Source organism: Fusarium venenatum (genome assembly GCF_020744135.1).
Source record: "Fusarium venenatum strain MPI-CAGE-CH-0201 chromosome Unknown EDB82scaffold_2, whole genome shotgun sequence".
NCBI lineage: Eukaryota > Fungi > Ascomycota > Sordariomycetes > Hypocreales > Nectriaceae > Fusarium > Fusarium venenatum.
The window spans coordinates 8,615,024-8,630,206 of NW_027072130.1; the positions used below are offsets into that span (position 1 = coordinate 8,615,024).

Below are 15,183 nucleotides of genomic sequence, written 5' to 3' on the forward strand. Positions count from 1 at the left end.
GAAGAGATGTGGACATGACGAAGGTGATAAGACTTGACAGTGTTGAACGCATTGGGAAGAGAGATAAATATTAGTAGACTAAATAAGTAATTCTTGTTTTTTGATGGAGATTGTTGTCTTGGCTGGTGATGAATGCGGATGAGGGAGCTGTTTCCGGTGTGACCCACTGGCTGGATGCAGTTGTTGGAGTTTTTTGCTCAGTGAAGCAGGATGGGTTTTCGGATACAGTAGTAGCATTTTTGATTAGAATGACGGACTTGGAACAGTAAATAACGTGTGTACCTGAACCGGCGCTCGGTTCCTGGATTTGTGGACATGTCGATCGATCAAGATCTGAGATACGAGTCTGTAGCGACAGACTCAACGGGTCTAGGCTCGATTCGCGACATATAAAACACATGGAAGGAAGATTAAATGGCTTGTAAATCAGGTCTATCGATATGTTGAGCTAATGACTGCCATAATTAGATCTGAGATCGGCTTGACTTCAGCTCCAGACACACAGTATCTTAGCTACAGAACGAGGGACACAGCCAATATTAGACTTTGAACATGGCGAACAACCGCCAAAAGACATTCAGTATTGGTCGCACAGAAGCCGCATATGGTGGAGACGATACTCTCGTTAACAGCAATCGCCAAGGAAGATGTATTTCATTGCCGCTTACTTATCCAGGGTTGAGATCCTATATGCTCCTATGCGAATCGGGTATTGTTTTATGTATACCAAAACACCGAATATTCTTCAAAAGTAGGGTTTTTTATTTAAAAAAGAGTACCCAGTTATCCAAATGTCGTGTCTGTTACTCAAGCAAGCCACGATGACGCTCACGTGGCAGTCTTGGTCGTACTCCTCTTTGTTACCGCTTGTTCCCCAATATTGCCAACACAATCAAGAACTTTAACTCCTACAATTACACCTGAAACATTTCAATAGCAGCTGAAATGACTAGAGTTCACATCCTGCGCCATGGACAAGCCCGTCACAAGTATTTCACCCAGAATTCCAATAACAATACTAAAAGCTGACACGCAGCAGCGTAGAAAGAGGCTATCCACACCGCGACCCTCCCCTCACAGACCTAGGCACTCGCCAAGCCAAAAACGTCCAACAAACCCTCAAAGTCAAACCCGATTTAATCATTGTATCGCCCATGACGAGAACAATCCAAACAATGTACATTGTGTTCCGATATCTCCTCATCACAGAAGATACAGAGATTCAGGTTTGGCCAGACCTGCGCGAGGCCCACGACGCTCCCTGCAACAAGGGCGTTCCGCGTGCAGACCTAGCGGCAAAGTTTCCTCATCTTGACTTATCGGGGTGTCCAGAGCGCTGGGATTTTTCAGCTCATACCCCTGGTGATGCGACGGTACGTGCCGAAAGGGTTCGGCAGAGGGTGAGTGAGATCGCCAAGGCGGGGAAGTACAAGGATATTGTGCTTGTAACGCATCGGGGATTTGCTGCGTTTATGGTTCAAGGTGAACGGTTTAGTGTTTGTGGCAAGTTCTCATTAACCTGTTAAGTAGAAGTCTGTACTAATTCTATGCTACAGAATACAGATCTTATCGATTTGCAGATACTGATGAAATTGATGAGGACAAGAGGTTCGGTCTGAATGTAGATACATGCGTCAAACAGGATTTTGGACCAACACTGTTAATACCACTGGCTGAGAGACGGAGGAGAAGTAGGTAGGGCTGATTTAACGGTTTCTTACCAAAGTCCCGTCATAGAGTTTGGGGTATGGGGAAAGATCAACGATGCACACAACGTCTTCCGTCTCACTCAGCAATGGTGATGATTAGAAGACAATCCAATCATTTACTGTACACAATGTCGCCGCCACGTCACGTAGTGCACATTACCACATAATGTATGTCACTCTCTTTTCTGCCTTGTGATCACAAACTATTTTAGCAAAGTTGTTAAGCCTAACCTAATCTTTAACATGAAACGGAATAAAACTATCTACTGTAAACACAATTCAGCAACATCATTGGATAGATAAGGATCGCAAAAGCTAATCTTCACTGAGAGCCCAAAGTAAAGGACCAGCCTACTACTAGCCGTTCAACTAACAGATAGTCTAGACTCATCCCTGCTGGTGGATGTGGCTAAGCTGAAAAGTATCGATGCTGCGCTGCGCTGAGTGAGCTTAGGTTCTATTTACAACACCATCGTCAGCCAAGCCACTCTCGGGCTCCATTAGGATGTAAGCACTAGCAGGGCTGAGCTTACTCGCTCGGCATCACGGCAACGCTCTTGTTTGATCTAGGTCATCTTTAAATACAAGCTTACCTTTTCGTTTCTTTATTTTATCATTCTGTTTCGTTTGTGTCTTCTTTCTAGTGATACAAGAGATTTAACTTAATCGCCCATCATGACTTCAGCACGTCCACTTCTCTACGTCGCCCTCGGCCTACTCATGGTCGTGTCTATCATCGAACTCTCCTTCATCTCTAGCATGGTCGGTTGGCTACACCGTACCGCGAGCGGAACTTTCTCTTTCGAATGGCAGGGCACAGAGCACCAGCTAAAAGGCGAACCGGCAAACTTGATTGTCGACCAAGGCCATACAAGCAACGGAGCCGCAGGAACAGCATTCATCCCTGTCGGCTGCGGAGGTATTCTTGCTCTCTGGCTCCGAAACAGACACAACCCTGGAAAATTCAGTCGGTTCTTTTACAACTTTTGGCTCGTCTGGAATGTCCTCAGTCTACTTCTCGTTCTTTCAGCTCTTATCTACACCTTTGTCGTCACAACCGAACACAACGGACAGAGCATCATCCCCAGCGTTGCAGCCAAGCTTAACGATGGTCAAAAATACCCTCTTGAGTCGTGGACGCCGCAGAATTGGTTCTCGGCTCTTCTCGACCTTGACCTCACCAACTCGAACGAGAGGAACGACATTGAACATCACCTGCGACTCATGAAGGGCTGGCAGTACAACCTCATTCCCTTCTTCATCATTCACCTCGTCGAGACTGGTCTTGCGCTTTGGGACGCTATGCAGCGACGACATGAGTTTAACCCATCTTATTCACCAGCCAAGCGCGATTACGGGTCTGCTTGATGAGATGATCAGTATAAGCATTCATGGATGGGGGTTTTATTGTTTGGGTATAAGCAGGATCAAAATGTAGCGCATACATACATGACTTTTAATGATATATATTAGCATATGCTAAATGTCAATTCACCTTCTCAATTTGTTATAGAGTCCTGTCCCCGAGTCAATGTGATGACAAATCCCGCATGTCAATTGTAGGGCGGAAACAAGTGAGTCACCTTTCCGCACTTGGACGGGGCATCTCGACACTATAAAATCTACCAAATAACCTCACGACCAAACCTCACTCATCGTTATTCACAGCAAAAATGACATATACACTCTTCATTGGTAACAAACGTTACTCCTCTTGGTCAATGCGACCTTGGGTTCTCCTCAAAGCCCTCGACATTCCCTTCGAAGAGAAACTCAACTTATTCAAACCCGGCCTCCGCCAACCCGACTTCCTCGCATTTTCCCCAAGTGGAAAAGTTCCCTGTCTTCACGACTCTGAAACCTCAATCGTTGTCTGGGACTCTCTCGCCATCTGCGAGTACATCGCCGAGAAGTATCCTGCAGCTTGGCCATCTGATATCTCCGCACGCGCCTTTGCACGATGTGCCGCTGCTGAGATGCACTCTGGCTTTGATGCCATTCGCGACGAGTGCTCTATGAACGTTGGACTCAGGATTGAGCTCGGTGAACCGAGTGAAAAGCTTCAAAGAGACATTGATCGATTCGCTACGCTCTTCGAACAGGGATTGGAAAAGTTCGGTGGACCGTGGTTGGCTGGTGACAAGTTTACCATCGTGGATGCCATGTATGCACCCATTGCATCCCGGTTCAAGACGTATGGTATTGAGTTGAACGGTGCGGCCAAGGAGTATGCCGATAGATTGTTTGAGCATCCTATTGTTCAAGAATGGATTCAGGGTGGAATCAAGGAGACAAGCAGAGAGCCTTTTCATGAAGAGGATTGTTTGAGAGGACGCAAGATGTTGAAAGACCTGACCAAGGAGTAGAGTTCCTCATGGGGTCAAACAATAGGTAGAATAGTTTAAGCGCTTATTTGTTTTCGCTTTCCAGTTCAGTACGTCTTTGAGCCAAGTTTGCCAAGCGCCTCCAGAACGGCGTTTGGGTGTCTGGATGTCTGGTGTTTGTATGTAGCTACTACCTGCATGTTGTATTGCGGTAAACATGTCTATCACCCAGGCAAACTCGGCATCCTCCTTAACCTTCCCGCCGACTACCCTTTCAAGCCCCCAGCCATCAAGTTTATTACCCCAATGTGACAAACGATAATCTCGGCAACATCTGCCTGGTATCCTTGAGCCGCACCAAGCTAAGACCGTAAACCGATATGCTTATCATGTACATAATAAACCAACTGTCTGCCACTGCCAAAATGTAAGGCTTCTGCCTGAATCTCATGTCATGTGATCAAGAGCAGGGCAGGCATTCTTCTTCTTCCTTTTCATCACACTCAACTTCATTTTTGCAATTTTGCCGGGAGGAAATCGTCCTCGGCCCCCATCCCGAGACCGAGTCGAAAGAACAATTATATGAGGAGCGAAGAGAAGCTCACACTAGATGAGTCAAGACCAACTACCCACGAAGCGTGCATTCCGCAATCCAGTGGCCTTCAACAACAAACAATGTTGGTGTAATGACAAACACTTTTACTTCAAGAGCACACTTCAATTTGGCGTCTGGAGTAATTGCGTTAGTAAGTTGACACTCCTGCTCTGCTGAGCAGATGCCCTCACCAAGAGTAATATGTTATCTACCTTTCATCAGGTGGGTATCAGTGTCTGACTGTTTTTTAGTACCACTTGTCTTTCGATTGCTAGCCAAAGTCGCAGCAAGTCGCTACGATATGGCAATTACAAAGTCGAACTTGCTAGACTTTTCAGAATCACAGATTCAGCAAACTTATGATTCTAACAATGAAGTCAAATACGGCTATGAGGACGACGAGAGTCCACTTAACCTCAAGCTCTATTCACAAAGCAGTTCCTGAAGTTATCAGATGTTTTTTGTCACTAGTGCACTGATCGCCCACAGCCTCAAGGACTTGCTGAGGGAAGCATGGGATCATATCCAGGCTCGGAGCTTAGTTGCCAACCTGGCGATTGATAAATGTGGTATCAAGTTTATTGTAATTAACCGTATTCAACTTCAGAACATGAGTCAGTTGATGTTGCGTATCGACGTATTTTGCAATGGACTTCAGTATTGAATCGCACTGAGCGTATAGTCTTAAACAGTGGCAAAGAGAGGTTCTGGGTGTTCTCACCAAGACAAACCTGTTTTCAATTTTCTTACAGGAATTGCGTAGACTAGTTATACTCGGGAACAATATTCTCCACTGGACAAGCTTCCAGAGCTCTTCCAAATCTGCTCTTCACATCAATCCATTCCCCTCCACCGGTCTTCTGACTAACGACACGATATCTCCTCCCTCCTTCAGTAGATCTAAATATCAGTGCATTACTCTCAGAGTACCTATCTCCATGTGAAAAATCACCAGCAACGATGTACTCCAGAGACTTGATCCCTTCGGGACTAAAGACCCAATCTGCGAAGACTCGGAAAGGCTGCTGTAGCGGCGGTGTTTTCCACTCCGTTCTTTCTCTGAGACCAATGCTGATCTCCTCTTGCGTCTTAGTGTCCACGTCATTGTCTTTGACTGCATCGCTAATGGGTTCACCATTTTGTCCGGCTTCGGTGATTCTCAATTCCAAGCTTTTGTCAAAAACACATGACGGAGTTGTACCTGCATTTACTCCCGTGTTACGAATATGAAGCACTTTGAGGGACCGCTTCGACACAAAGGGAAGGAGAATAGCTCTCTGTCTCTGAGATTAACTACTGCAACAGATCTCAGGGTCGGAATACTTACCAGATACTCGGGCGCACACGTCAAGCCAATGAACTCGAGATTCAATCTCGAAAGAGGATTCTGGGTCGGGTCATGTTGAATGCGGTCAAGATCATGTTGAGATATAGCAGGATCAGACAAATCTCTTCCTTTACGGGAAATTAAAAGCTCATCATCCTGATCCGTGATCCTCTGGTGATGTACAAACGCTTTTAGCGTTGAGGAGTGTCTTGATACGTGTTGCCAGAAGTTGAGAACCGGCGTTGGGCCACAATGGCTAATGAACAGTTCTTCAAGTCCATCGAAAGAGTCGAGAAAGTTTGTAATGGCGATCACCTTTTTGGCAGCAGTCACGTTTGGCGTCTGGAGGTAAAAGTCGAGAATCTCGAGTGACTCGACTGCAATTGGTGTCGTAGACTGTATCATGTCCTCGAGGAGCAATGTCCAGTATGAACACATTCTAAGTGTGAGTGAGGTGAGTCCCGCGAGATTGATGAATGCTGCAGTAACTGTCTTGTTAGTGGTCTCATCTCTCAAGGGTACTCTTGTGAGTTTCAAGCTCCGCATCCTGGGAAAACAAGTGTTTGCAGATGCATCAGAACTGAGACCAAACATGTCTCGCGCAAGCATATTACTTGCGGGTACTTTATCCCACTCTTCCGAATCAGCTTTGTGCCTAACAACTCTTGATTCTCTGTCCTCCCACTGCCGAGACCAAGATTGCAAGTCGATCTCCAGTTCTTCCAAGTGGTCAGCATTCTTCTGGACCAAGTTGGCGATGTTGCCAAAGTGACATCCCATTGGGGCCTTCCAGCTAAATCGTCGAATATTGTGGAACCCAGAGAGGTTTAAGTCTGTTGTTCTGCTCCAGCGATTGAATCTGCTGCAGAAGGGATCCGTTGTAAAGCTGAGACCTTGAATGGAGGGATGCTTGAGACTCAAGTATTCGAGCACCTCTGATGGAATGCAAGAGGTGTAGTTCCAGCTTCACTGCTCAGTTAGTGATACGAACAACACGAGGTACACAGACTTACACAAACGTCTCCAGTTGTCCATCTTCAAAACGCCTCAGCATCGCCATAGTCCTTTGTGCAAGACACTCATACTTAACACGAACAAGTCTACCACGCTCGTACCCAAAGCTATCACTTCTTCCTTCCCAGGTATCATGCAGTCGAGGATCTTTCTCAAGCCAGTTTCCCATGTATCCCAGACAGTCATACGCATGAACACAGTGCATTGGGTCTGCTTCAACGCCGACGCCAAAACGAAGTTCTTTTGTTGGCTGTAGACATTGCTGGGGAGGACCTGAAGGTGTGATGCAGTGACGTTCACGTGAGGAACGAGGAAAGATCGTGATGGAGCGCCAGAGTTGGCGGAAGGTAGCTTTGTGGAGCCATCTTGATGTTAGTGAGAGGCGTTTGAGATCACAACCGTTTAGCTACTGGTGTTAACCAAGATCTTCAACTGTATGATGCAAATTACCTTTTCACAAATATGTTCAAGAACTTCCGGAGGTAACAACGCCAACATTTTCACGATAATAATGAGCAAGGAGAACCGAACAAGGATGCACAGTCGGTCGTTGAGATGGAGCAGGATCGACACATTATATCTCACTCATGGTCAGACCACCATTATCGACCAAGTGATACTTAGAGATGACGTGGGTAAGCATATTCTCATCTCAGAATTTAACCCCCTCACTTGAATGACTGTAACTGGTTATTTCTACGGAGGATGTATCAGATCACCACATATTTCTGGATAATTCGTTATAGCCGAGAGGAATGGCTCGCACATGAATGGGCGGGATGAATGAGATCGCATGCCAATGCAACATGACAATAGAGGCAAATGCAAAAATACTAAAAAGTCAATAAACATTGTGGTGTGTGTTTGATGATGGATGATAAAAGTGGAAAAGGCAAAAAAAAAACAGCTCCCCGAAACCTGGATCGAACAAGTGACCTTTCGATGACATATAACAATTACAGTCGAACGCTCTTCCAGCTGAGCTATTCGGGGAGATCTCCGAATCGGAGGAATAGCTATTGATGCAGACTGAGCCGCAAAATTAAAACTATATAGCTGAAAAAGCAACAGTGATTTCGCAATAAGTCAACGTGTATCACTTTATGCCTCTGACACGTATTTATGGAAAACTTTCTCATGGCTAGGAATGCATATCTCTGATTTTAATATCCCTTTGCAATCTTGAAAATAGCATTCCTTCCTCATGTTGCTTCACCTTTTTTCTGTTTTTTTTTTTTGTTTTTACATAGATAATCTTTTCTTCGTCTCGCAAACTTCACTACATGATGGAGCAGTGGTTCTTGATCAACCATTGAACATGTCAATATTTTATTATAGTGTCTGGTTGGTCGCGAAATATTGCTGTCGTATTTGATCAATTGACATATCTGATATCACCTCACTGGATATCACCACAGGTTATAGTCAATGTTGTCATAAATTAAATAGTCCTAGGAAGCCTTATTGGCAACATGACAGGTTGACCCCATCCTATCGCTGAATGACTACGCAGGTCAATTTACAAAATCACGCCACGTAATCCAGCCGCATGAAAAGAGAGAAACAAGAAGACTCTCCAGCCCAGCCTTGAGCTGTTCGTCCCTTTTTCTCCTCCGTAGTGGTAAACAATAACATCCTTTACTCGTTGTCGTGGATATCGATAACAGTCTTCTTCCACTTGCGGGCCTGGATCTTTCGGTTGAAGAGAATGTCGATCTCTCGGTAAGATCGGTCCTTCATCTCAGGAAGCCAGATGTAGGCAACCAGCAGACAGAAGGCACCGGTACCGGCCCAAACGTAACCACACTTGCCACCAAGGTCGGCGCCCTGAAAGGATAATAAAGTCAGTATTTGTCAAAGTGAATGTGTCGAGTGAAGTAAAACTTACGGTAGGGTTAAGCATCCAACTGGAAAGGAAGATGCAAGGAATGTTGACGAGGTAGTAACAGCCACGTCCGACACCAGTGGTGAGAGGTCGGAGACGGATAGAAGAGGTCTCTCCGATGATGACCCAAGAAGCGGGAGCAGGTCCGAGTGTGAAGAGGACAGACACGATAAGACCGAGAGCAGCCTGAGTATTGGAGTTGAGAGTTGATTGGACATCGCCAACTGTGGCGGCAATACCAAGAGCAACAAGGAGAACAGTGTTTCCGGCGGAACCCCAGAGGTAAATGCTTCGGCGTCCAAAGTAGGAAGTAAGAATCCAAGAAAGCATGACAAAGACGGTCTGAAGAGCAGAGGTGATCAGACCCATGGCGAAAGCAGTCTTGGTGGGCATACCAGCCTGCTCAAAGAAGAAGACAGCCTGGTTGGCAATCAAGTTACCAGTAAGGTTCTGAGCAGCGTAGACACCGCAAACGATGGCAGTACGGTAGAGATCAGTGCCGCGGAAAAGCTCGAGCAGACTAGGCTCCTTGATGGTCTTCTCGAGATCGATGGTACGCTTCATCATGGAAATGGCCTCGTGAGCGTTGTCGACCTGGCTAGTACGTCCAAGACGGCGGATGGACTTGGCGGCCTCCTCAAGACGCCCCTTTCGGACCAACCACCAGGGAGACTCGGGAGAGAGGTAGATGAGAATAGCCAGGGGAGTGGGGAACATCCACTGAAGAGCGATGGGAACTCGGAAAGCAGCCTGCTCGTGGAGCTCGTTGTAGTGGAAGGCAACAGCACCGACGATAATGGCACCAATGGCCCAGAACATCTGCAACATCTGAGTAGCAGGTGCACGGAGACGGAGAGGCACAATCTCGGAACAGTAAGCGGGAGAGTTGGCGATGAAAATACCCCATGGGATACCCTCGAGGAGCTGAGCGACCAGCATGACGGGAAGAGAGTCGGCAAAGTAGAAGATGAAGATGAAGGCGTTGAGGACCATGAGGCCCGAGATGGTGGCCCATCGGTATCCGATCTTGCTGGTGATGGGACCGGCGAGTGTGACACCAATGATGGCACCAATAGGACCACCGACTTGGAGAGCGGATTGCCAGCTGGTCTCAATGACATTCTTTCCCTTCGATTCACTCCAGATACCGTATCTATCGGCGAAAGCGGGGAGGGCAATGAAGTTGCCGATGAGGAAGACACAGTAAGCCTCCATGATCTTAAAAAAGAAAAAAATATTAGTCTCAGAATCACTTGTATATCAAATTGGTCAGACTTACAATTGTGCAAGACATGTTGAAAGCCCAGAGAGACGCAGCAGGGTAGGCTCGAACAGCCTGGAGAACAGTCATGGCATGCTCCTGGTTCTCAGCGTCGATGGCACCCTGCATGTCGACGTTCATCTCCTTCTTGGCCTCGACATCGTAAGCATGGTCGATATGGGCCTCATCGGCCTTGGCCTCTGAGATGCCAGCCTTGTTGTCCATGGGGTTACTCATGGTGTTTGGATTGTTGAGCGACAATATGGATTGGGAGAATGAGAGGAAAGGACCAGACGAACGAATGCAGGGTCAAGTCGTTTTTATAAAAAAGGGCGACCTTGAATGCGATGCTGCAATGCGGATCCCGGCATGACAATCAACAAGGACAGTAAAAAACATAAGTGCCACTAAGCCCGGGAGAATTGGCAAAAGGGGACCAGATGCCAATGGATGAGACGTAACATTTTACTGGGGGACTGTAGACAAATTAACTAAACTAGGATTAGTAGCTGGGGGATGCTAGTAGGAATTTGATTTAGGCATCTGGGGTAGACGTTCAACGTTAGACGCACCTATTACAGCGGTTTTGGAGCAACCAACCGCATTCAGGGCCAGCCTATAAGAATTGACAACAAGTTAGTTGGTTGTTCCCCCGCAGATGAAACCCCGGATCATAGACACCCACTACGGCGCGACTCCGGTCAGGTCGGGGTATTGCCAGGATGGGGTTAAAAGGTTGCATCCTGATCGGTCATGATTACCCCGTTTAGCGTGTCTTTACTCCAACATTTGTCTGTGTCTCCACGTTTTGGCCGTGCCGCCTTTTTCGTTGTAATGGTAGCCGAAAGACGGGAAGTGGACATTATTCGGTTCGGTCTGGACCGATAGAGACAAAAGAGGAGACGTACTTAAATGCCGAGAAAGTAACTAAACGAGAGAAGAACGAAACAAGAACGAGGGGAGATGATGAATTGGGCTGATACTAGTAGAGTCAATCCCCATTGTATACGGTTATCAACAAACTTACTGGAGAAGCTGGGGAAGCGGAGAGGCGAACGAATCAATCGACAACGGCTAAACGGTCAGAAAATTGGAGGGTTGAACCCCATGGTCCAACAGTTCAAGTCCAATCCCTGTCAGAAAGGAATGGAGAAAGGACCCACGTGAGTTGGTCCCCAGGGTGACTGAGGATACAAGAGAGTGACCAGAACCTGTAACATCATGACTGTGGTCCTGTTAGCTTGTCTCTTTCTAAAGGCGCTCCAATTATTTTTGAGTCTCTCAAATTAGCCCCCTAATTTGTTTAGTTATTAATGCACCAATCGGGTGTTTGCCCGCGTGGTAGACAAAAGCGGTAGACCTTGCCGTTGATCCTTCTCGAACGCCATCAACAGTCGTTTATTTCTGAAACGCCATGATTTGCGCGTGTAGTCTAGAAGTATGACATTTCCAGCGCTGGACTGTTCTGATAGGAGCGTCTGAAGTGTCATACCAATGCACCGGGTAAATGGAGTCAGCTAGCTGGAAAGATGAGATGATGGTGGTTCAGCCGTTGAAGAAGAGATGGAAGTGGCAGGGTATTCCCCCAGATTTGGTCCAGCAGGTTCGTGACCACGTGTGATTGCTGCATTAGTGACATTTTACTCTTTTAGTGTAGCCTTTTTCGTGTTCTAGAGTCGCGTTTGTGATGTTCTTGTCGTGTTGCTACCCTAGAGTGTATGACGGTCAAACACATTCCAGTGAGGACGATCACACCGTGTTGAGGAACACGGGAAGACGGACTGGTAGAAAACATTAAAAAAAAATTACTATATTCTACAAGATAAATCGTGACAAAAGTACGTGGTAAAGGCATGGCTTCGGCAGTCGTTGCCTTCTCTTAGTGGACGCGTCCAACGGGCGCAAGAACGTTATCTAACAGTGTACAAAGGTGAAGCCAATGATGCCTGACGATGACCCCGCAACGGTAAGCTCTCACTGTAGTTAGAATACGAATAAGCAAAACGCGTCACAGGCAAACAGAGTTTTTCTGTTACCAGTCCGAATTCTTGTTACTCACATCTATTATGCGATAATCGCCAAATAATCTGGAAAGTGACGTCCATTTATTCTCCGGTTAAGGCCAGACAGGGCTTTGCCAAGCACTTCGATCGCGCGCCACACGCGACCCTTGCTAGCTTGAAATCAATCGCGTCCAAGGGATCCTAGCCTGTAGAGTCTCAATCAGACGCTACAGAAACATGCCATGCAGAGCATAAACAATCCGTTGAACAAGATGATATCAAAGAGTTGATACACAAGACTCAGAATCACTATAGATAGAATTAGTAATTAGTCTTTCTAGCGACGCGTTGTCGATGCAATAATGATATAACCAATGACGCAATATTTACGAGCCTCCCTCCACTTTACTTATATCATAGAACCAAGTTCAATCCATCACGCACTTCTATCTTCTACCTCTCCATCAATTGATCTCATCACTCCAATATGGCAGAGCAAGAAGTCTACGGCAATAAATTCGCCGGTCACTCGCCTTCACTTCCCAGAAACACCTTCACCGGCTCTGGTGCTGAACAAGACGTCTACGGAAGTAAATTTGGGGGTCATTCCCCTTCACTTTCACTTCCAAGAGGCTCTTTCACTGGTTCCGGTGCCGAACAAGATATCTATGGCGATAAATTCGCTGGTCGCTCGCCACCACTTTCACTTCCTAGAGACTCTTTCAATGGATCTGGCGCCGAACAGGATATCTTTGGCTCTCACTTCAATCGCACCTCATACCAAGGTCTCACCACCAGCACTTTGGGTCTGATGCACTCTGTCGTTCTACCTTCCTTTACTCTTCATGCTGGTCTTTCTGCCGTAGCCTATGGAATTTCCCGATACACCGATCGTGTCGAGGGCAAGGATTTTCTGTGGGCATCTGGTATGACACTGAATGCTTGGTGGAGCGCTATTGGTTCTCGCGTTGTCAATGATGGTCTCTCGATCTCTGAAGCCTGGTCTGATCTCATCTACCCGCAAAAACTTCTTCTTCTTGGTGCTACAGCTTGGGGTGTCCGTCTTACTTCTCGTGTTGTATCCCGAAGTTTGAAACGTGGAGAGGATGACCCTCGGTATGCTACTGAGAAAAAGGATCCTGGTTTTTGGAACAAGGCTTTGTTTACCACATTCTTGCCTGAGGCTATTGCTCAGACCATCATTTCTCTTCCCTTTACTCTTCCTTTCCGTAATGTCAACGAATGTGCTCTGGCTTCTCCCGTTACTGCCTACGGTCCTTACTTGTGCGACCTCGCTGTCTTTTTGTTCTCTACTGGGTTCACCCTCGAGACGCTGGCTGATACCCAGCTTGAATCTTTCAAGAAGAGCAACCGTCCAGGTGTGAACCAAGAAGGAGTATGGAGCATTGTTAGACACCCCAAGTAAGTTACTTTCTCTACCAGTGTAAGCGGTTCACGGCTAATGATATACAGCTACCTCGGGGATGCCCTTGTTCACGCCTCATTCCCCATTCTCCTACTCAGCGCTGGTATCCTTCACCCCGTTGCCATTCTTGGACCCATCGCCAACTACGTCTTCTTGCGCTTTATCGGAGGTGACAAGCAGAACGAGGAAAGCCAGGCCGAGCGATACTCTAAGCACGATGCCGTCAAGGCTAAAGACTTCGAACAATACCAAGAGCAAAAGAACAGCTTCTGGCCCAAGCCGGAAGAGATTAGCAACGGTTGGACTACGGGAGTACTAGCTGCCGGTGTTGTCGGTGTCATTCTTGAGAGGTCACTTCGGAATGTGCTTTAACTGTAATCAATTTTAGGTGTAAAATAGCTAGCTGTATCCGACAATGTTTTGTCAATCTATTGGTAATCTGGGTATCTACATTATTTAATTATGATTTCAACTTTCGTTCTATCCAAGTGCTTTTGATTGCCTCTAAATGCTCTTTAATCGAAGGACTGTCCTCACTCTCACCCCCACTCTCCATCTTTGATCTGATCCTCCCTACAAGCAAGTCGCGTGCAATTTTTGGTGAAGCCAGAGATAGTTCCTCGTCTAGTTTCGCTTGACTGATGACTTTGCCGTTGCATAGTTCTTTGACGAGACTGTCAACGAGATGCTGACAGTTGTTTGATAGTAGTGAATATCGAGGGTTACGTCCAATATGTCGATGACCTGTTCAAACATCAGTACCAAAACTATAGACATTGAATCGTCTGACTTACCAATCTCTTGTATCTCATCATGCGTCTTTGTCGTCTCACCGATATAATAGCACGAACTCCACGTATCAACAAACTCAGGCGTAATAGCCGCGACGCGAAAGTAGTTTCTTCCCAACATCGTCAACTCCAACCTATCACTCATCAAATCGTAGCAATAACACTCCCCAAGACCTCTGTCGATGACGCAAACAGCCCAATGACTAACGCTATTTAAGCTCATTCCGACATGTCGCGCAAGCAATTTGTAACTCGACTGAGAAACTTCAACCACGCCGAAAGAGATAGGCGTCGTGATGAGGAAAACTGCTCGTTGTCTTTCGTACGGGTTGCATATTAAAGGCGCCATCTCGGGAGCTGAATCGCCTGTGATTTTAGTCGTTACGAGCGATAGAAACTCGTTTCTTTGGCGTATTTCTTCTGCATGTTTTGCAAGCCATTCCTTTTCGGCTTCGCGCCTTTTTCTATGTTCCCTGACATTGAAGATTAGTCGGGTTGTTCCATTTTAGGTATGGATAGGTCAAAGTACCATTTTTTAGAGAGGTTCTGGTAGACCGCCTCACCCGCTGAAGCGAGCTTATTCAGGGCATCAAGTCCCATTCTCTGCTATAACAAGCCCATGCCTTTGCGATAACAAAGCGTAGTCTTAACTAGACCGGAGAGAGACGGGAAAATGGAAGTTTGAGTTTATGACTGATGATGGAGAAATGAATAATTTGGTAGAGGGGCGGGAAATGAAAATAGTGTCTGTACAGCCACGCGGATGTGCCGGAATTAGTTCCACTATTCACTTTGCAAGTCATGCTTGGCATACAATGCGCCTCTTTTTATTACGCGTGACTCATGTA

At 46.5% G+C, this 15,183-nt stretch overlaps 7 protein-coding genes and 1 non-coding gene across 8 annotated transcripts; 4 read left to right on the top strand and 4 right to left on the bottom strand.

Moving 5' to 3' along the window:
- The first annotated feature begins 895 nt into the window (after nucleotides 1–895).
- On the top strand, nucleotides 896–1,832 carry EDB82DRAFT_537481 (histidine phosphatase superfamily). Its single transcript, XM_065609297.1, has 3 exons — nucleotides 896–989; nucleotides 1,040–1,503; nucleotides 1,557–1,832. The coding sequence occupies exons 1-3, from the start codon at nucleotides 946–948 to the stop codon at nucleotides 1,697–1,699; spliced, it is 651 nt and encodes a 216-aa protein (XP_065465088.1). The 5' UTR covers nucleotides 896–945; the 3' UTR covers nucleotides 1,700–1,832.
- A 475-nt stretch (nucleotides 1,833–2,307) lies between these two features.
- EDB82DRAFT_502177 (uncharacterized protein) lies at nucleotides 2,308–3,210 on the top strand. Its single transcript, XM_025736392.2, has one exon. It carries the CDS (start codon nucleotides 2,385–2,387, stop codon nucleotides 3,075–3,077), a length of 693 nt encoding a protein of 230 aa, XP_025587003.2. The 5' UTR covers nucleotides 2,308–2,384; the 3' UTR covers nucleotides 3,078–3,210.
- Nucleotides 3,211–3,324: 114 nt separating this feature from the next.
- Nucleotides 3,325–4,385, top strand: EDB82DRAFT_502178 (thioredoxin-like protein). Its single transcript, XM_025736393.2, has one exon. It carries the CDS (start codon nucleotides 3,383–3,385, stop codon nucleotides 4,073–4,075), a length of 693 nt encoding a protein of 230 aa, XP_025587004.2. The 5' UTR covers nucleotides 3,325–3,382; the 3' UTR covers nucleotides 4,076–4,385.
- Nucleotides 4,386–5,377: 992 nt separating this feature from the next.
- Nucleotides 5,378–7,615, bottom strand: EDB82DRAFT_576033 (uncharacterized protein). The gene is made up of 4 exons (XM_025736394.2): nucleotides 7,420–7,615; nucleotides 6,969–7,375; nucleotides 5,956–6,919; nucleotides 5,378–5,905 (listed from the first exon to the last, which is right to left on the bottom strand). The coding sequence occupies exons 1-4, from the start codon at nucleotides 7,465–7,467 to the stop codon at nucleotides 5,393–5,395; spliced, it is 1,932 nt and encodes a 643-aa protein (XP_025587005.2). The 5' UTR covers nucleotides 7,468–7,615; the 3' UTR covers nucleotides 5,378–5,392.
- Nucleotides 7,616–7,877: 262 nt separating this feature from the next.
- On the bottom strand, nucleotides 7,878–7,962 carry EDB82DRAFT_t121. Its single transcript has one exon. It is a non-coding gene; the product is annotated as a tRNA-Tyr (tRNA).
- Nucleotides 7,963–8,607: 645 nt separating this feature from the next.
- Nucleotides 8,608–10,352, bottom strand: EDB82DRAFT_476348 (general substrate transporter; the record flags this gene model as incomplete). The annotated part of the gene is made up of 3 exons (XM_025736395.2): nucleotides 8,608–8,796; nucleotides 8,858–10,072; nucleotides 10,134–10,352. 3 exons carry the CDS (start codon nucleotides 10,350–10,352, stop codon nucleotides 8,608–8,610), a joined length of 1,623 nt encoding a protein of 540 aa, XP_025587006.1.
- Nucleotides 10,353–12,557: 2,205 nt separating this feature from the next.
- On the top strand, nucleotides 12,558–13,990 carry EDB82DRAFT_502187 (uncharacterized protein). The gene is made up of 2 exons (XM_025736396.2): nucleotides 12,558–13,540; nucleotides 13,592–13,990. The coding sequence occupies exons 1-2, from the start codon at nucleotides 12,606–12,608 to the stop codon at nucleotides 13,914–13,916; spliced, it is 1,260 nt and encodes a 419-aa protein (XP_025587007.2). The 5' UTR covers nucleotides 12,558–12,605; the 3' UTR covers nucleotides 13,917–13,990.
- On the bottom strand, nucleotides 13,991–15,162 carry EDB82DRAFT_502190 (uncharacterized protein). Its single transcript, XM_025736397.2, has 3 exons — nucleotides 14,865–15,162; nucleotides 14,339–14,808; nucleotides 13,991–14,288 (listed from the first exon to the last, which is right to left on the bottom strand). Exons 1-3 carry the CDS (start codon nucleotides 14,933–14,935, stop codon nucleotides 14,005–14,007), a joined length of 825 nt encoding a protein of 274 aa, XP_025587008.2. The 5' UTR covers nucleotides 14,936–15,162; the 3' UTR covers nucleotides 13,991–14,004.
- Between the last annotated feature and the right edge of the window lie 21 nt (nucleotides 15,163–15,183).

Excerpts from the sequence above, each read along its gene's own strand:
- EDB82DRAFT_537481 (XM_065609297.1), top strand. The coding sequence starts at position 946 with ATGACTAGAGTTCACATCCTGCGCCATGGACAAGCCCGTCACAA. Across the intron at positions 990-1,039 it reads CATGGACAAGCCCGTCACAA|CGTAGAAAGAGGCTATCCAC; the intron begins GTATTTCACCCA and ends GACACGCAGCAG. Across the intron at positions 1,504-1,556 it reads TGAACGGTTTAGTGTTTGTG|AATACAGATCTTATCGATTT; the intron begins GCAAGTTCTCAT and ends TCTATGCTACAG.
- EDB82DRAFT_502177 (XM_025736392.2), top strand. The coding sequence starts at position 2,385 with ATGACTTCAGCACGTCCACTTCTCTACGTCGCCCTCGGCCTACTCATG.
- EDB82DRAFT_502178 (XM_025736393.2), top strand. The coding sequence starts at position 3,383 with ATGACATATACACTCTTCATTGGTAACAAACGTTACTCCTCTTGGTCA.
- EDB82DRAFT_576033 (XM_025736394.2), bottom strand. The coding sequence starts at position 7,467 with ATGTTGGCGTTGTTACCTCCGGAAGTTCTTGAACATATTTGTGAAAAG. Across the intron at positions 6,920-6,968 it reads GGACAACTGGAGACGTTTGT|CTGGAACTACACCTCTTGCA; the intron begins GTAAGTCTGTGT and ends TGAGCAGTGAAG. Across the intron at positions 5,906-5,955 it reads CGTGTGCGCCCGAGTATCTG|AGAGCTATTCTCCTTCCCTT; the intron begins GTAAGTATTCCG and ends TCTCAGAGACAG.
- EDB82DRAFT_502187 (XM_025736396.2), top strand. The coding sequence starts at position 12,606 with ATGGCAGAGCAAGAAGTCTACGGCAATAAATTCGCCGGTCACTCGCCT. Across the intron at positions 13,541-13,591 it reads AGCATTGTTAGACACCCCAA|CTACCTCGGGGATGCCCTTG; the intron begins GTAAGTTACTTT and ends AATGATATACAG.
- EDB82DRAFT_502190 (XM_025736397.2), bottom strand. The coding sequence starts at position 14,935 with ATGGGACTTGATGCCCTGAATAAGCTCGCTTCAGCGGGTGAGGCGGTC. Across the intron at positions 14,809-14,864 it reads CAGAACCTCTCTAAAAAATG|GGAACATAGAAAAAGGCGCG; the intron begins GTACTTTGACCT and ends CTTCAATGTCAG. Across the intron at positions 14,289-14,338 it reads TGATGAGATACAAGAGATTG|GTCATCGACATATTGGACGT; the intron begins GTAAGTCAGACG and ends ATGTTTGAACAG.